General features: G+C 46.8%; 1 protein-coding gene across 1 annotated transcript in view; it reads left to right on the top strand.

Annotated features, from left to right (window-relative positions):
- PSMD1 (proteasome 26S subunit, non-ATPase 1) overlaps positions 1-18,718 on the top strand; it is a 91,707-nt gene that overhangs the window by 58,422 nt on the left and 14,567 nt on the right. The window contains exons 17-19 of the mRNA XM_081862191.1: positions 948-1,062; positions 4,214-4,330; positions 16,454-16,556. Of these exons, the coding sequence (XP_081718317.1) occupies positions 948-1,062; positions 4,214-4,330; positions 16,454-16,556 (335 nt within the window). The remainder of the gene's footprint in view (positions 1-947; positions 1,063-4,213; positions 4,331-16,453; positions 16,557-18,718) is intronic.

Below are 18,718 nucleotides of genomic sequence, written 5' to 3'. Positions count from 1 at the left end.
TCAGTTTTTGGGCTGCTGTGTATGCCGTACTGTGCGCATTTTGTTTTTGTACATTATATTCTTTTTACTGCTGTAAACCACGGAAATACGTTTCTAATGACAAGTGGTCTACAAATATTTATAATAATTAATAAATTCTGATCTCTTTATGTGTGTTGAACTTGGTTGAATAATTGCTGAAGTAATCGAAAGGCAAATGTAGTTTGTGTCAGGGCCCTAAAAACCTTTACTGTGAATGCTTAGGTTCATTTATTCAAAGCCTTGTCACTCCCTATCTTCAGAGCAGCTCGTTTGATGCCAGCTTTGAGCTGTTGTTTGAGAACAAAGTGACAAATAGCTTTATGTGTGAGGCAGTTTATCGTCCTCAGGCCTGTTCTAGCTTTAGAAAGAATTGCCTGGTACAGCTTGCCTTCACCCTGAACCTCCGTTCCCATCACCTTTTTATTTACATTACTAGTCAAAGTTGCCTCATGCAGGCAGCAGCAGAATCCAAGCTATGTTTAGCAGAAGTAAGTGTTGCTTCCTTTCCCTTTGGTTGCAAGACTTTGCTCAGTACTTTGCAGCTCTAAAGGTGTGATGGACTGATAATATGGACAGATTAGCTACATATGAACGAATTGCATGTCGACGCAAATTAAGAATGGATAAATATGAAGAAATCTGGAAGGAATATTTAAGCGATAAGGCGGATAGTGGTGGGAAGTAGGGGGGAGAGAGAGGTGGGGAAATATTGTTTAAAAGGTGTAGTGATAGGTATATCAGTGTATTCAAATCTGAAATGTCAAGTTGTTATTAGTGTTATTATGGTTTTTGTTGTATGTGTCTTTTGCGTTTGTTGTTTGTATTGAAAAAATGATTAAATATTTTTTAAAAAATGTGGTACTCTTTACACTTCAGTGAAATGTAATTGCTCTCTTTGCTTTTCTCTTTTTTTTCCTCTCCTTCAGGACTCCTGAACAGTGTCCAAGTGTAGTTTCCTTGTTGTCAGAAAGTTACAACCCCCATGTCCGCTACGGAGCAGCTATGGCCCTAGGAATCTGCTGTGCTGGCACCGGGAACAAGGTAAGGTCAGCAGAGCCCAGGCTTGCTGTCCTTCCTCTTCCATCGAGGCTGCTACCTATACCTGAAGAATTCATGTTGGAAGGAACCCCAGAAAGTCCAGGCTGCCCAATAAGTGCATCATACAGCGTGCTGCACGTAACCGTGATTCCTTGTGTTAGGATTGCAGCATAAGACTTCAGAATAGAAAAATGGATCTACCATCTGATTTAAAGTCAATTTAATGTATAATTTTTGAAGAAGAATACCTCCTATCTTTGTTTTTAGGTGATACAGACACCATCTGACCAGTTATTCCTTCCTAGGAGATAAAAGGGAATGGTTCCTAAAAAGGTGCATGCACTCTGCAGTTTCCCTAAGTACCTGTCAGGGGCATTTCCCAGCCAAAGGAATGCACACAGCAGATAGTGAACTCTTTATTGTCAAAGGTAACATTTACAGTCACTTCTACAACTCTGGATACGGACAGACACCAGTTGAGTGTCTAGACAGCTGTTCCCAGGCCAATAATCTCAAATGGACTTGAACCGAGGGCCTTCATGGGGCACTGCTTTTCCTCTTAGGCCTCCTGCAGACTAGCTCTTCATCTCTCTGTGCCTTTCCACCATGATCAATTACTGGCTTTTCCTGTCTCTGTGTAAGCGACCCCTTCCTGTTTGCAGACTCCCGTATAACAGAGCATCTGCTACATTCAGCTCACGGATTCTGCTCTGTGCTTTTTGCCCTTTCGTATTCCTGTTTTACTTCATCTTCTGAGGATCTCCTCCGCCTTGCCACACTCTCACACGCTCTGCAGAAGCCTGATATATCCAGATTAACTTTCTGGAATTGATTTACTGTCAGCGACTGGCAGCACGCTGACAAGGGGGGCTGGAGTCTTGACTCGGGAGAGGGGGGCAGCGGTCTGTGGGGACCTGTACCAGCCAGGAGGCAAGAATCAGAGGCAGGAGAAGCGTCCGAGCCAGAGGAAGAGGCAGGCCAGGCAAATAAGGGGCCAGGTGCCTCCTCACCCTTGTTTGCACCACTGTCTCCCAGAACCAGGAGAGAACTGAAGAGGGAAGAGCAGAGTCACCTTTCATGCAGGCGTAGTCTCAAGCGATGTGCATGCAGCCTGTTGGGGGAAGGTACATAAACTGGTGGAGAGAGAATGGAATGGTCCCCTGTTGCTGATGGACCTGGGAATATCTGCCTCGATGCTAGATTGGTGTTTATAGGTCTCCAGAGCTGCAGGAGCAACTGTAAGTGCTCTTTGACAATAACAAGTTCACTCTCTTGACTGGGAAGTGCCCCGGTATTTCACTTTGCTTCACCACCCCATAGATCCGTTATGCCCCCTTGTTCAGACTCCTTGGTACATCTCTTGAAGAGGCATTTCCTTTTAAAGATCTGGATCTTCCTCTCCTCCCTGCGCCAGGGCATGCTCTCTCCACCAGACAGTGATGTGGACTAAGCACCTATGTTGCAGGAAGGGTGGAGCAAGCCCCAGTTTTACCCCCTCTTTGTAGTGCGAGCATCTGCCTGTAGTGGACAAAAATGGTCAGCCGTTTGGTATTCGCAGTCTGAGTCTGTTTTATTTCTCAATTTGTATGGGCAGGATAATAGAACCTGCTTGGCTGCAGCTCTGTACTTTTTTATTGTTTATTTCTAAAATAAAGGATCTTGAGCATCTGTTTATATCAGTGTGTCTTCCAGGGCCTGCATCAACCTATTTTAAAGGCCAAGTTAATATTTTAGAACTAGGGAGATTGGAAACGAAGTTAAGCTTTTTGTTAGGCCAAAGAGGCACTTCCCTCACGCATCCGCTATAAATAGGCATGAACTCACGCAAGGTTACAGATTAGGCCTGGGCCAATAAATGCACAAAAATACAACTCGGCTTGTAAAAGGCCATATAATTAGAGCAAAGGTTTTGGAAAGCTTGTGCTGTGAAAGAAACAAAAAGTTCAGAATAATAACCCCTTGTACACGAAACCTGTACTTCATCAGCCTGTCTTTTATTTAAGACATTGCTTCTTCAGGTGATTTTTAAATCTGATTCTACCAAGGATGCTATAGTAGTTGGATTTCCTGTGTCAGCCTGGCGGGTGGGGGGCATTGGACTGCACGCCCTTTGAGGCCTCTTCCACCTCTCTGATTCTAAGTGGGCCATCAGATCCATTTTCCAGCTCTAAAGTGGGTTAGCGAGTAAATTTGGCATGGAGTGTATGCATACTCGGCTGCTACTGGGAACCCCCACAATGCTGATTCAGGTGTGTAAGAGGCTGAGGTTCCTACAGCCCATTCTGTGCTAAGAGTATTGCCCTCTGATGCACGTCATCATGTCCTGGGTTTTGAACATCAGATGTAGAAAAAATACTTTTCCAGGCCTTCAGGTAGGTTTGCACCGAATTCCAAGTTTCTGTGTGGTGTGAGGTGGTTTCGGGGGGGGGGGGAGTGTGCAAATACCCAATTTTTCTAACAATCTGAAATGCGTTTGAATTACATAATACCACATTTCAGCTTTTAGTCACATGGAGGTACACAATTTTGATACCCCCATAGCTGAGGAACTCATCCATGTGTTTTGGCTTATAAAGTATTTCCATACATTTTAGATATTCCCTCCCTTTCCTCACATGCTTTCCCACAACCCAGGTTCTTAAGTTTTTAGAGGTCCAGTTCAGAGACTGCTCCTTTGAGAGAGGTGAAAGTATGATTGGGGAATAGGATTTTCTCAGTGTGGGCCCTGAGGCACATCAATGAGTCAACTAAAGTGCATTGATGTTCAAGGAGCTCATCAAAGCTGGTACTGGCGAGACAAAACAAAACTCCCCGTTGCCTAAAATAGGCATCATTTATAGCATCAGATAAATTGCTTACCTGTCACACCTAAGCTTCTAACAAACACACATTTCCTTCAGGAAAGTGTTAAATCTCCCTTCTGTTTTTGAGCTTAAATTGAGGAAATGCTTTTTAGAAAACAGTAATCGCTGTTTTCACACCCTTTGCCCTGTTATCCGTGTGGTGGGGAAATATATCAATCTCAATAAAAATAAGCAAAGCTCTATTCCGTGGCCTTCTTGAAGATCCTAATCTGATAATCCTGATGAAAGCCTGGTGTTTAAAAAGTAATACAGTTAATATTATGTGTGCTCTTCTTTTTTTCTCCGAATAGGAAGCAATTAATTTGCTCGAGCCAATGACAAATGATCCTGTGAACTATGTGCGTCAAGGCGCTTTGATTGCGTCTGCCCTTATCATGATCCAGCAGACAGAGATCCTCTGCCCAAAGGTGAGTAATGGATCTTCAGCCAGGGAGGTATGCAAGAGAGAAAAGCCCTTGGCTGAAGGAGACAGAAGCTGCTACAGCCCTGCAATAGCAGTTGCTTTAGCGAGTGGCATTCTTCAAGGAACAAAACTTCATTTTTGTAACGATATTTGAGTTCAGAAAATTGCAAGAGATGCTTGGGCGTGAGTATCATTATATCAAAGTGTGCCATCTCCAAGGAGCTACCTTTCTTGCTGTCCAGGGGACAGAAACCTCACAGAAACGCTCCTCTTTCCCCAGGCAAACCGCTGAGGTCACAGTTTTAAACTTGGAGCAGTTTTCATTTTACCGCCTGTTTGAGTGGACTATTGGTCTTTCGGTTTGCATTCAGTAGCATTTTTTTTTTTACACCTTTCCCTGGTTTATGACTTGGCTTTCAGTGCAAGGAAAAGCTAAACAGGAGAGTAAAAACTCTTCAGAGACCAAAGCCACAGGCCCAGCACAGGTAGATGACCAGCTGGATTGATCCATTGCACAGTGATGAAAACAGCAGAGCTCTGGAGGCCTTGGGTGCAAATGTGTTGATTTGATGGGGACAATCAGCATATCCAAGGAATGTTTACTTCTTAATGGGTCGTCCATGCAGAGGAATGTGCTGAAGTTCATTTCTAGTCTCCAGTGGCAAGCAGGCAGCCTCTTGGGCCTCTGATTTTGGCTCAGGAGCACATTTCTCTCCCAGTCTAGATTGTGGGATGGCTGCCCACAGTCCTTCCCAGGCTAAATGAAGCTTTGGTTCATACCACGCAGCCCGAAAAGGCCGTGACGGAGCATTGTGTTGGTGACTCATTTTTCAGTACGTCGCTTTCTCAAACTTCCTTGGAAGCCCTGCTCTCTGGGATATTGCCCTGCATTTTTTTACTGAATTTGGAGGTTTCTTTCACTTCTGTATAGCAGGGCTGTACGTGGGCCCATGGTCCATACTAATAAATAGCATGTGTGAGCATATCTTGTGTCTGGTACAAAGGTTTTTTAGCTTAGCCATACTGGATTTCCTGGAACAGGCCACCATTCTAAATTGTTGCGCAAATTTTTGAAGTGTAACTCTCTTCTTTAAAAATAGCACCTTGTCCTGGGAAACGACATGTTTGGCTTTCTGGGAACAGCGTCCTGGATTTAAGTTGTTGCAGCAATGTAAAAAAGTAAGATGCCTTCTCGAAACGGCAGTTTAAAAAGTAATATTCTTTCTCAGTGTAGGTTGGGGTAGATTCAGTTTAAAACAACCCACCTGTAGCATAAGACACCTGAGAACATCCACATGTAAAAGCCTTCCTGTTTGTACAAAAGTGCTAAGCAAGAGGCCTTGGCAAGCATCCTACTAGGTTGTTCCAACTCTCTGATGCATGTAATGTCATTAGTTAATAGATCCGATGTAAAAGCCTCATCCTGTTCCTTTGCATGTTAGACTTGGGAAATTGGGAGGCATCTACTGAACGTAAGCACAGCTCTCTCCCTTTCCTGCTGCTGCTGCTTCGCTCCCCACATATTGTGCCAGTGGTGCGCTATGTGATATGCAAGACGCAGAAGTGAGAAGCTGCCTGTCCATAGTTCCTGCAGTCTACAGAAGATGGGCAAGAAAGGTGCTTGGCGTTGGAGATCTGTACTTTGTAATCATTACTGGGGCTAAGATATGGGGGAATAGCCGAAGAGCTTCTGTGGTTCAGGAAAGGCTGAGGAAGACGGCTACCTTGATCATTGGGGTAGTGCGTCTGGCTGTTAACCAGAAGGTTGGTGGTTTGAGTCCAGCCAGGGGCAGCTGTGGGCAGGATTCCTGCGTTGCTGGGGGTTGGACCAGATGATCCATCAGGTCCCTTCCAATTCTATGATTCTAGGGCTGTCTGTAGTCCAGACTTTTTAAAAATAAATGAGTAAACTGTATAAATTATTTAAATCAAGACGAGTTACATGATTTTGCCTATTTTACATTATTCTGACCCACCACAGATTTTTCCCAGGCAGGGGGAGTGGCAAGGAGCTGAAGCTCTGCACTGTGAACATGGGCAGTTTTATCCTGCATCTGTTCTGGCACCTGGGACATTGCCCACACTGTGTCAAGCCTGCCACAAAACCCTTAAGGACTAAAAACTTGATTATTTTTTAAAAAAGAGGGGAGCAAGAGATTCTCAGAAAGCTGAACCAGGTATAACATTTTAAGGCTTCAGCTTTCCTTGGTTCCTGTGAAGTTGAGCAACATATGTTCTCGATTAAGTAAAATGCTGCGTTTTGAAATCCTAGGCAGAGATAGAAAGCATCTTCAGATTTCATTGACCTATAAAACACTGAACAAGTGTGGTCAAGATTGAAAGCAAGGCAGTTGTAAGTGCAGTGTAGTCTCTAAACCAGTATGCAATTTTTTTAAGTGCACATGTCATACAGACAATATTGGTGTTTGTTCCTTAAGCTTATCCACAGGATTGGCCCTGCTGCTTGTTTTACTGGATGCAATAGGGGTGAAGCCTCGTTGAAAATATATCTGAATTTTTAAGCCAACCTGTACAAAGAACCAGGCAAAATTATTATCCTTGGTCCACCATACCAACAGGCACCACAGCCAAACACAGTGTGCATCATCCCTATCTATTTCTGAACAAAAGGAGAAGGCTCATGAGGCACTATCTCTTTCTGGCACGTGGTTTGTAAAGCAATGCAGAGTTCTTATCAGATGAAGAAAGCTCACTGAATACGATCAGCTCGGAAGAGCAAGGCCTGCCTTGTTTGCTAATGGTTTTATGCAAGCCGCTTTGGGATCCTTTTCAGCCGTGGAGTAGGGTGTAAATGCTTTACCTAATCGTCTATGAATATAGCTGAGGATGGGGAAAGTGGAACCTGATCTGGATGAGCTCATGGATTACTCTAGAGAGCAAGTAGAGTCAACTGCAGGATAATAAGCCCTCCTGCTAGATGCTATTGCCTTACCGGCTTGCTGCAGAAGAAGGAAAGAGGGGTGGGTATTGGTTGATCCAAAGCAGATATCTGTACAGCTCGGAAGACATGGGAGCAATTAGCATCTTTGATTTTCAAAAGATGAACTAGATCGAGTGGAGAGTTAGTCTTAGTACAGTGGAGCATAATGTTGGACTTGGACGTGGAAGACCTGTGAAGCTGGACTCACTTCAAGGCCCTGGCAGATCCAGACATTCTTGGCACCAGTACCCCATCCATAAAATAGGAATGATGAATTTTCCCTTGGGGTGGTGGAAAAACAGAATTAAATGCAGGGCCAGCCCAAGACATTTCAGCACTTGAGGCAGACCCCCAAATGGCTCCCCCCTGCCCGCCAGGGAAGAAAGGGTAAGAGAGGATCTACACCTATGATCGGGAACAAGGGAGGAAGCAAATCAGCAGCAAGATCTGCTGGCCCAGTGGATTCTGCCGCCTGAGGCAGTTGCCACGCTGTGCCTCATGGGTGGGCCAGCCCCGATTAAATGTTGTGGGGGGTAGGGTTGTGGCACTGCAGTAAATGCAGCCTGCCGTGGGGGGTTCAAACCCAAGCTGCTTTCGCTCTGCATAGCATTACTAAAAGACCTGCATCTAGCCACACAAGTCACATTATTTTGCAATTGGCTGTGTAAATTGAGAAGTTGGGTTGGGTGTTGGATCTGAATCGGGGAGACCTGGCTCCAGCTCCCTGCACATGCATGAAGCTCACTGTGAATGGGCCTGGGCAAAGCTACCTGGACCCCAAGACGTAAGAGATAACACAAAGCTTTTATATTACGCTGAGCTCAAGCACACACTCTCTGCCTATTCCTTTGGCTTCTTTTTTGCTTTGGAGCCCCTTCCATGGTGCTGGTTCTAGCCTTCAGAGGACCAGTTACCTGCTCCTATGTAGGGCTGCCTGGGAATTGAGATCAGTGTCAGAAGCCCTTGCTCTCAGCGCCATCTCAGGAGACTCAGCAGCAAGTGAACATGACCCTTCATTGCCCTCCCAGTTGGAACTGACACAGCTCCCTCTTCATGTGGCATCTACCAGAAACAGAACACACCTTTACTTCAGTGGGGGGGGGGGGTGTTCTTTGTGAGTGAAACTAGCCAAGTCATATTCTTGCTAATTTTAATGTAGAACATAACCGACTCTTGCAGCTGCCAGGCTTGTGTTTTTGTTTTGTTTTTAAGTTTTTGGTTGCATTTCTTTGCATTTTACTGATCATATTATATCAGTAATATATCCAATATTCTGTGGTATTCAACGAGTGTGTCCTGTCAGCACAAGGATCAACGCTTGCTCAGTTAAATAGATGTAAGGGCCGTGCAGGGATTGGGGGGGGGGGGCACTTCCATTGTGCAAGCAGAAATCCTTACACTGATAGGACATGCTAGTTGGATTACCATCCTGTGCTTTCATGGTTTTGTTGTGTGCCACTTTGATTACTTTTAATAAAAGGGCAGGCTATAAGTTGATTATTAACCTTCCCTGCAGTAAGTGGCCACAGTGTTGGTGGTTGCCGTTGCCTTGGCTGGTGTTGTGGGGCTTGCCCTCGGTTCACTCAGGGCAACGGGGAGGGCAAGCAAGCCTGGCTAATGCACCCTCAGACATTCCCTGGAATCCCTGCGCTCCTGTGGCAGGTAGCACAGCGTTCCTCGCCAAAAGGATTGACGCGGACTTCGGCAGCCGGAATGCAGAAAATGCAGGAGCCGCTGCTTCTGAGCAACATCACATAGTCCATAAAGCCTGACAGTTGCACAATGGAATGGCAAAAGTGCTTCATTTCCAGGAGCCGCTATGAGCTGTCGAGAATGAGCCTTCCTGACAGTTGGAGCTATAAACTGAGCTGCCGTGTTTGGGGAGCAGCCTTCTGGGCCTGTATTTCATCCCTGGCTCCACTGCAAGTTAGCTGAATATAACCTGAGCGGCAAATTCAGTGGGCAGCTATTGATCACATCCTCTTGCTTCCTCTTATGAGCTTCCTTTTGAAAAGTGGCGCTGATGGACGCTCCACCATGTATCAGTCCAGCAAGAGCAGGGGCTCTTAAAGACATTTTCAGGCAGCAGTTGGGAAGACCTCCATGCATCTCAACCTGGCCTGGAGCCAATCCCCACAATGGCTGATGGTGTCGGGGGAAATAGTGCCCTGGTTTCTCCCTTGCAGCTGCTTACTGTGGTAGCTTAAAGCAGTAGTGGGGGACACGGGTGGTGCTGTGGTGTAAACCACTGAGCCTTGGGCTTGGCGATCGGAAGGTCGGCGGTTCGAAGCCCTGCGACAGGGTGAGCTCCCGTTGTTCGGTCCCAGCTCCTGCCAACCTAGCAGTTCAAAAGCACGCAGTGCAAGTAGATAAATAGGTACCGCTCCGGCGGAAAGGTAAACGGCATTTCCATGCGCTGCTCTGGCTTCGCCAGAAGCGGCTTAGTCATGCTGGCCACATGACCTGGAAAAACTGTCTGTGGAAGCGGACAAATGCCGGCTCCCTCGGCCTGTAAAGCGAGATGAGCGCTGCAACCCCAGAGTCGTTCGCGACTGGACTTAACTGTCAGGGGTACCTTTACCTAAAGCAGCAGAGGTCAACCAGGTGCTTAGAGGGTATTTATTTTCTGCATTTATGTCTCACCTTCCTTACATCCCAGAAGCCAAGGGTTCCCAGGCCGTCCACACATCTAGGCACTGACCAGAACTAGACCTGCTTAGCTTCAACAAGCTTGCGGCCTCCTGTGCTTTCAGAACATATCCTCAGACATGAGGGCTCCCAGAGTTTGTACCACAAAGCCAGCACAAAACTTCACCAGGCGTTGGGAGGAGATAGGACAACACTGGGCTTCAGGTGTTCGCTGGGCCCTCTCTCCCAAGTATGTCTGTGTTGCGGTGGCATAAAACCAGGGTTTGCAGCACAAAACCGGCTTGGAATTTTGACATAAGCAACGCTGGTTTATGTGTGTTCAGTAGGATCCTGCTTTTAATGTGTCAGTGCGTACTTATAGGGGGTGCCACAGAATAGAACACATTTTTTATTTTTGAAGGGTTGTCTGGGATTGGACAGTTTGCAATTACAGTGGTACCTCAGGTTAAGTACTTAATTTGTTCCGGAGGTCCGTACTTAACCTGAAACTGTTCTTAACCCGAAGACCACTTTAGCTAATGGGGCCTCCTGCTGCCGCTGCGCCTCCGGAGCATGATTTCTGTTCTCATCCTGAAGCAAAGTTCTTAACCTGGAGCACTATTTCTGGGTTAGCGGATTCTGTAACCTGAAGCGTATGTAACCTGAAGCGTATGTAACCCAAGGTACCACTGTAGCTTGGTTACTTTCTCTAAGGCATTGAGTGGGCTGCTGTTCAGGTCTCAACCAGCCTGTTTAATTTTGACCCCTCAGCAGTAAAGCCTGGCTAGTGGAATTCCTTTTGACTTGAAGGCTTGCTGTAGACGATCCTTGCGCCCGGTGAACTCTAGAGGAAGAGATTGTGGCATTTGCTCTGGAGTGCTGTGAACAAGATAGCCCTGACGGTTTGCTTTAACGCTGCAGTTGGTAGCCTTTTTTAAACGCAGGAGCTGAGCTGTTCTGGCTTTCGTCAGCCACTGAGATGGTGAATGGCCTGCCCCAAATGAAGTGGAGTGAATTGCTGCCTGTGTTCCAGCGGTGCCCTGGACGCCACCCAAATGTACCCCAGCAGGCCTTTTTCTAAGGCCGTAAAACTTCAAAGAGCCATGGAGTTCTGTCGAGAGGGTGGAGGGCACGCAACCCACAGACAGGTTTCCTACCTTGCTCTAAAAATATCGCCGTGTGGCACATCCTTCCCAGTTCTGGTCTTCTGGCCTGGCAGACCTAAAGAGCTAACAGTTAACCACAATGGTAGGGTGTCTAGAATAGATGTGGATGGAAGGAGGGATTTGGAGGTAGTCTTGCTGTGAAGGGAAGTGCTCTTGTGCACCCCCCATTCATTTCAGGGGGGCTGAGAACTTCAGTCCGCAAGCCACCATCCCAGTGGGCTGCAATCCCTGCTGTTAATTAGAGGAAGAGGGGATACTAAATGATTTAGATTTTTCTCTTTGGGCACCCACCCCATCTGGGGTTATACTGTAGGATTCACAAGCTAGCAAATGTAGGCTTTATGAACAGGGCCGTGTGCATTATGCGCTTGGCATGGCAGGGAGTTGAAATTCTGCACTTGAAATTCAGCACCAGGAGACACTGAATCATAGAATCATAGAGTTGGAAGAGACCACAAGGGCCATCGAGTCCAACCCCCTGCCAAGCAGGAAACACCATCAGAGCACTCCTGACATATGGTTGTCAAGCCTCTGCTTAAAGACCTCCAAAGAAGGAGACTCCACCACACTCCTTGGCAGCAAATTCCACTGTCAAACAGCTCTTACTGTCAGGACGTTCTTCCTAATGTTTAGGTGGAATCTTCTTTCTTGTAGTTTGGAGCCATTCCTCCGTGTCCGCTTCTCTGGAGCAGCAGAAAACAACCTTTCTCCCTCCTCTATGTGACATCCTTTTATATATTTGAACATGGCTATCATATCACCCCTTAACCTCCTCTTCTCCAGGCTAAACATGCCCAGCTCCCTTAGCCGTTCCTCATAAGGCATCGTTTCCAGGCCTTTGACCATTTTGGTTGCCCTCCTCTGGACACTGGGTTCTGCAACAGATATAAATTATTTCACTTGGCAGAATTTATTATCCAGTTTTTACTATTTTGCATATGTTTTGCTCTATTAGTCAAAGGGGAAGGAGTTTTGCCCAAGCCACCTCTGGCTTCTGCGGAGTCTTAGCAGACATTGCCCCATACGTTTCCAAGCACATCTTTGCTGTCCCAAGAGGACTTGAAACATGCTGATGGGGGGGGGGGTGTGTTAAATGCGAAGCCTGAGTTTTTTGGGAAGGTACATTCTGCATCCAGTATTCTGTGGGCTTTTTGTGCTCCCCTGAAATTTGTGGGTTTAACGTGGAGTTTCCTTCAGGTGCTGTGCAACTGTTTGCTGGAGCAATTGCATCAATAGCCTGCGTCTGAAATATGCCAAAGGATGCAGAGACAACAGCAAAGGTTCTTTTGCAGTCTCTGGCTGCTTTACATGTCAACAGGCCAGCAAGGTACCATCTTTGAGACAGAGTTTCTGCCACACACCTTTCTGTATTTAGTTCTCTGTAGAACTTGCAACATGTATAGCAGTCGAAGGTAGTTTGCAAAAATTCCCCTCTCTCCCCTCTTTTTTGGTTTGATTTCCAGACCAAAAGCAGGCAGGCCATTTTTAATGTAGGAAAAGCCTCTTTCTGTGGAGAGGGTTAGGATAGTGGTGGGGAACCTGGGGGCCTCAGGATAATGGTTAGACTCCACTTCCCATCAGCCCCAGCCAGTGTGGCCGTTGGTCAGGGATGGTGGAAGTTGCAGTCCAGGAACAGCTAGACAGCATCAGGCTCACATCTCACTTAAAATGCACATACACCCAGAAATGCAAAAGCACGAATCAATGTAGTCCTGTGAAACATTTAGTCGGGCCCTCATTGTTAAAAATGAGTCGTGCCTCTAGTTTACTCAGGTCAGTAATTCCCCAGTTGCGTGCCTCCGTGATGTTTGCATGCAGCAAGAAATTGAATAAACGCTGCGATGATGAATTCCAAGGCCTCCAAAAAGGCTGCTTGCTGGGTATGGGTATGATTCATCACAGCTGTAGCCATTCCACTTTTCAGTCAGTCTCCCCTTGCAGGTACAGAGGTAGAAATCTGACACATGTGTACAGTGAATGTGGTTGGGTGCAGGAAAGCCAGCAGAATTGCCTAACACCTGAGAGGGGGTTGCCTGATGCATCTCTGTGTGAGTGGCTGTTCTGGAAGGCCCTTTAGATCGGGGACTTGGGCAACCAAAAGGGGGTGGGAGATACGGGTTCCTCTGTGGTGTGTGATTCTTCTGTGTTCAGATGACAGGCATGCTTAAGCTCTCAGAACCGACTCTGGCATTGCCATCAATCACCTCCCAGTCGGAAGTGGCTTGCCAGTCCCTGGATTGCATCCTAGAGCATCGCTGGTGGCACTGAATGGCTTCCATACCCAAGTGCCGTGGCGCAGGGGTCCAGCCAGCCCTCCCATCGTATGCAGAGCCCTTTGCTGTCAGACTACAGACACCAGTGTGAACATTAGCAGATCTGCAGAACGTCTCCCAGCTCCGGCCGTGATCTGCTTCTCTGAAGATTTGATTACGGTGTGGATTCTAGATCATGGCCCGTGTGGCTAGCAAATTTTTTCTTTATCTTTTTTTTATTTTCAGAGTTTATAGCAACTGTCAAGGTCTTATAAACAACATGAGTCCACATGTTCTGGAAGCCACAGGAATGAAGAGGCAGCACCCTGGGCAAAAAGCAACCTGGTTTTAATCTGTCTTCCACGTGCTGCAATGCCTTTTGGTTTCTGTCTCTCCCCGCTGACACCCCCCCCCCAGCACAAAGTGTTGAAAGAAGCTCAAGCACAACATCCCCTGCTCTGCTGGAATATTTTAGGCTTTTATGTGTTCCCTCCCTCATAAGCAGAATCTCGTACCAGGGGAAGAATTTGGCACCCTGAGAACTTTAGTTGTTGGGAAGAGCTGTAAAACTTTCCCTTGTTGGGCTGGCATTCAACATCCGGATTAAGCTGGCATGCGTGCAGGAGGGTAACTTTTAATTTCACTGGTGTGGTGGTCTTTTTAAAAATGAATCGTTTGCCCATTCTGAGCCGCCAGGAAGGAATGGAAGAGAGAATCATAGAGTTGGAAGGGACCACACCGGTCATCTAGTCCAACCCCCCTGCAATGCAGGAATCCTTTGCCCAATATGGAGCTCGAACCCACAACTCTGAGATCAAGAGTCTTGTGCTCTGCTGACTGAGCTATCCCAGGAGGAATGGAACTGTGTAATTTTTAAACCACAAAAAAGGTGTCGTGTGTGTGTGGTATATGGTGGGAGAAACATGGGAGAAACATGCTAAGAGGAAGGCACGCTTGGCAAATCCACACCGTGATCAACTCTCACCCAGAAACCAATGTCCCCACTGTGGAAGGACGTGTGGATCCAGAATTTGAGTCCACAGTCACTTACGGACTCATTGTTAAAACAGTGTTTATGGAAGACAATCTTACTCGGCTACGAGTGATAGAAGAAGAAGAAGATATGGTGGTGGGGGAGATGTTATTGTCGTTTAGTCGTATCTGACTCTTCATGACCCCATGGACCAGAGCACGCCAGGCCCTCCTGTCTTCCACTGCCTCCCACAGTTTGGTCAAACTCATGCTGGTAGCTTCAAGGACACTGTCCCACCATCTCGTCCTCTGTCGTCCCCTTCTCCTTGCACCCTCCATCTTTCCCAACATCAGGGTCTTTTCCAGGGAGTCTTCTCTTCTCATGAGGTGGCCAAAGTCTTGGAGCCTCAGCTTCAGGATCTGTCTTTCCAGTGAGCACTCAGGGCTGATTTACTTCAGAATGGGGAGAGATAACTTTAGATAAATTTACTTGTGATTCATATAGTCCAACCCCCTGCAATGCAGGAATCTCAACACGCCGTCCCCCATCCAGTTTGAAACCATACTGGACCCTGCTTAGCTTGGCAAATGTGCTATCAGTTTTATTGCTGCACCACTGCTGTTGCCAGTGACAGTCAGCGTTGCAGATGCCTTCTAAAAATGGCGTTGGCATGTGTGCTAGGCTTCTCCAAGGGTGGGACCCTCAGGCCTATAGTTGTTAAATATCTACCTATCAGACACCAATGTTTGTCATGGGACCTTGATGGGCAATTTATGTAGGCAAAGTTACAGTGGGAGGGAGCAGTTGAGCCCCAGAGAAGTGCCAGGGGAGCAGATGGCTAGCCTGCGTTTCTGCATCTAGCCATTCCACCTCCCTGCCACCGGGACATGATACAGCTGCCCTGTTTCTTTTGTACTTGATTTATTTCAGACTGCATCCGACTCCTTCCTAAAGGAGATCTGGAAAGCACTATAAACTTAACAGAAAACAATAGAAAACAGGAACACTCTCAGCAGCTCAGAATAACTAAGAGGGCACAAAAGCCCAATTGATCAGAGTGACACAGGCCCAAGAGGGTATCCTCTTTGCAGAAAACTCGGGGTTGAATTCTTTCTTGTCCCTGTCCTTGTTCTATGAGACAGAGAAGCTTGTGGAGCTAAGCCCTGTGTAAATGCCCATGGGGGGGGGAGCACTTAAAGTCCTCGTTAGTCTTTTAGTCAGTTCGCCCCCACCAACCTGAATTTGTTAAGAGACTTCAAACCCATCCAGGGAAATAAATGCCGATTGCACGTAAAGCAGTTTCCTTGTTTTCTTTCGTCGTGGGCTTTTACGGAAACGCCGCTCCATTCATTACTCTAAAGCAATTCTAAGCATGCGGAGGAATTGGCTTAGGAAGGAATCATATTAGCGGCTTCCATAATTTGGTTTGATTTATTAGAGAAAATTGAGTAACGGGGAGGAATTGCATCCTGCCTTTGGAACATTCTTTCTGCCCTTGTCCAGAAATGTACAGGCTGACTTTGTTGACTCCAGCGCTAGGATTTTCCTGCTTATGGAAGGCAAGAGAGGAATGGCAGCCCCTGCTGCCTAGGAAGATATTACGCCGTTGTTGTTGTTGTTGTTGTTGTTGTTGTTGTTGTTGTTGTTGTTGTTGTTGTTGTTGCTGCTGCTGCTGCTGCTGCTGCTGCTGCTGCTACTGATTCATGCCATCCGGTTCAGATTAGCACTTGGTCAGGTGGTTAAACCCAGGATTCAGTTTGCTACTGAAGGGCAAGGAGAATGGCAGGTGTGTTTTGAACATAGTCTTCCTAGATAAGTGCGATCTGGTGCTTGGAGTCTCAGACCTAGACGAGGACCTGCGAAACCAGGGTTCAGATCCCCACTCAGCCAAGAAAGCCCACTGGGTGACCCTGGGTGCCAGTCACTGCCTCTCTGAGCCTCACCTACCTCGCAGGCTTGTTGTGAGGATGAAATGGAGTGAGGGGAAAGTATGTATGCCACTTTGAGCTCATTGGAGAAAAGGTGGGATATAAATGGAACGGTGAATGAATAAACCAATTTGTTTAAAGGATCACAGAATTGTGTTTGGAATCCCCTGCACCTTGATGCAGTTTTGTTTGGTTTTATACTTGTGTTTTAAACCTTGCCCCTCTCTTCTCTCTTGCAGGTCAGCCAGTTCAGGCAGCTCTATTCCAAAGTCATCAACGATAAACACGACGATGTGATGGCCAAGTTTGGAGCAATCCTGGCTCAGGGCATATTGGACGCAGGTGATTTCTGCTGCTGCAAGGAGGTGTTGGGTTCAGTCAATTCCTTTTCATTTTATTGTTCAATTTGCTGAACAAATCGGTTGGAACATGCAGACTTGCACGAAGCCCAGTGTAAGGTTTTTCCTAGCCATGCTGATCTCTCCACTTCCCCCACAGAATGTGTACCTTGCCGCTATCCTTGTTTTCCTTTAAGTACTTTGAATGATTATGAAATTATGGTAATGGGTTTATTTGTATAGTCCTATCAGTATGCACAGGGCTTTACAGACTGCCCATCTTGTGTGCCATAGCAAAGGAAAGCAAGGCATCGTGTCCTTGGATAGTTGTCTTGAAGCATCTGTGGTCATTACGGACATGTGTCATTTCCAGGTTTCACAGGACAGCTTTTTTTTTAAGGATCCTTGCCTTTGATGCGCGTAGGGATGCTCCTGGCATGGAGACTAAAAACTGGTGTATTTGTTAATACCTAATAATTAGAATTTGCGAAGAGTGTCCACGGTGTTTCATGTGCTCAGTAATTGTTACAGCAGCCCTGCAAGTTAAGGCTGAGCCCTGTAGCTGGATCAGACCCAAAGGGGGGCACTGTTGAAAAGCAAGATAATATCCTTCTGGATCACACCATATCCTTCTGCATCACACCAAAGGAGCCTCTATTGCAGCTTCCTGGTCTCGCAGTGACCAACTAGATCCCTCTGGGAAGCCCATAGGCAGGACCTGCGTGCAACAGCGCATTCTCCAGCAACTAATGCTCAGAGGCATGCGGCTTCCGACTGGGGGACCAGGGCATAATCATAGAATCCTAGAGTTGGAAGAGACCACAAGGGCCATCGAGTCCAACCCCCTGCCAAGCAGGAAACACCACCAGAGCACTCCTGACATATGGTTGTCAAGCCTCTGCTTAAAGACCTCCAAAGAAGGAGACTCCACCACACTCCTTGGCAGCAAATTCCACTGTCAAACAGCTCTTACTGTCAGGAAGTTCTTCCTAATGTTTAGGTGGAATCTTCTTTCTTGTAGTTTGGAACCATTGCTCCGTGTCCGCTTCTCTGGAGCAGCAGAAAACAACCTTTCTCCCTCCTCTATGTGACATCCTTTTATATATTTGAACATGGCTGTCATATCACCCCTTAACCTCCTCTTCTCCAGCCTAAACATGCCCAGCTCCCTTGGCCGTTCCTCATAAGGCATCGTTTCCAGGCCTTTGACCATTTTGGTTGCCCTCCTCTGGACACGTTCCAGTTTGTCAGTGTCCTTCTTGAACCGGGGTGCCCAGAACTGGACACAGTACTCCAGGTGAGGTCTGACCAGAGCAGAATACAGTGGCACTATTACTTCCCTTGATCTAGATGCTATACTCCTATTGATGCAGCCCAGAATTGCATTGGCTTTTTTAGCTGCCGCGTCACACTGTTGGCTCATGTCAAGTCTGTGGTCAACCAAGACTCCTAGATCCTTTTCACATGTACTGCTCTCAAGCCAGGTGTCACCCATCTTGTATTTGTGCCTCTCATTATTTTTGCCCAAGTGCAATACTTTACATTTCTCCCTGTTAAAATTCATCTTGTTTGTTTTGGCCCAGTTCTCTAATCTGTCAAGGTCGTTTTGAAGTGTGATCCTGTCCTCTGGGGTGTTAGCCACCCCTCCCAGTTTGGTGTCATCATTGTGGCTGGTAGCCATGGATGGCCTTACCTTGCATGGATTGGTCCAAGCTCCTTTTAAAGCTGCCCTGCTTGGTTGCCACTCCAGATGATGTTCATCCTCATTTTGCAGAAGCTGAGAGGTACTGACTTGCCTGAGGCCGCCCCACAGAATTCATGGCAGCTTTGAGCGGTCAAATGCATCTGCAAGGGGCAGCAGCAGTCCTTAAGGCTCCTCAGTTTCTATCTTGCATTAAGCTCCTGCACCCAATCTGCAGTCGCCGTCCACCCTGCTTTGGATGTCTCCCCGAGTTGTTAAAGCACCAATAGCACATCAGCAACACAAAGAGCCAAATGAGATTCTGTCTTTTGGATTTTATTGCTTGCGTGAATCACTTGGCTGACACGTCCTGAAATTGGACCTGCCTCGGGTTGTTGGTTGTCTGCACAAACAGGGCTGACCTTTCTTCTCAGGGATGCATATCTCAGGTTGTCCCTACATTGTCACAGAAGATTTACAGCTGC

Source organism: Podarcis erhardii (genome assembly GCF_964252035.2).
Source record: "Podarcis erhardii genome assembly, chromosome: 5".
Taxonomy (NCBI): Eukaryota; Metazoa; Chordata; class Lepidosauria; order Squamata; family Lacertidae; genus Podarcis; species Podarcis erhardii.
The sequence above is the reverse complement of the archived record's forward strand: the minus strand, read 5'-3'. Positions and strand labels throughout refer to the sequence as shown.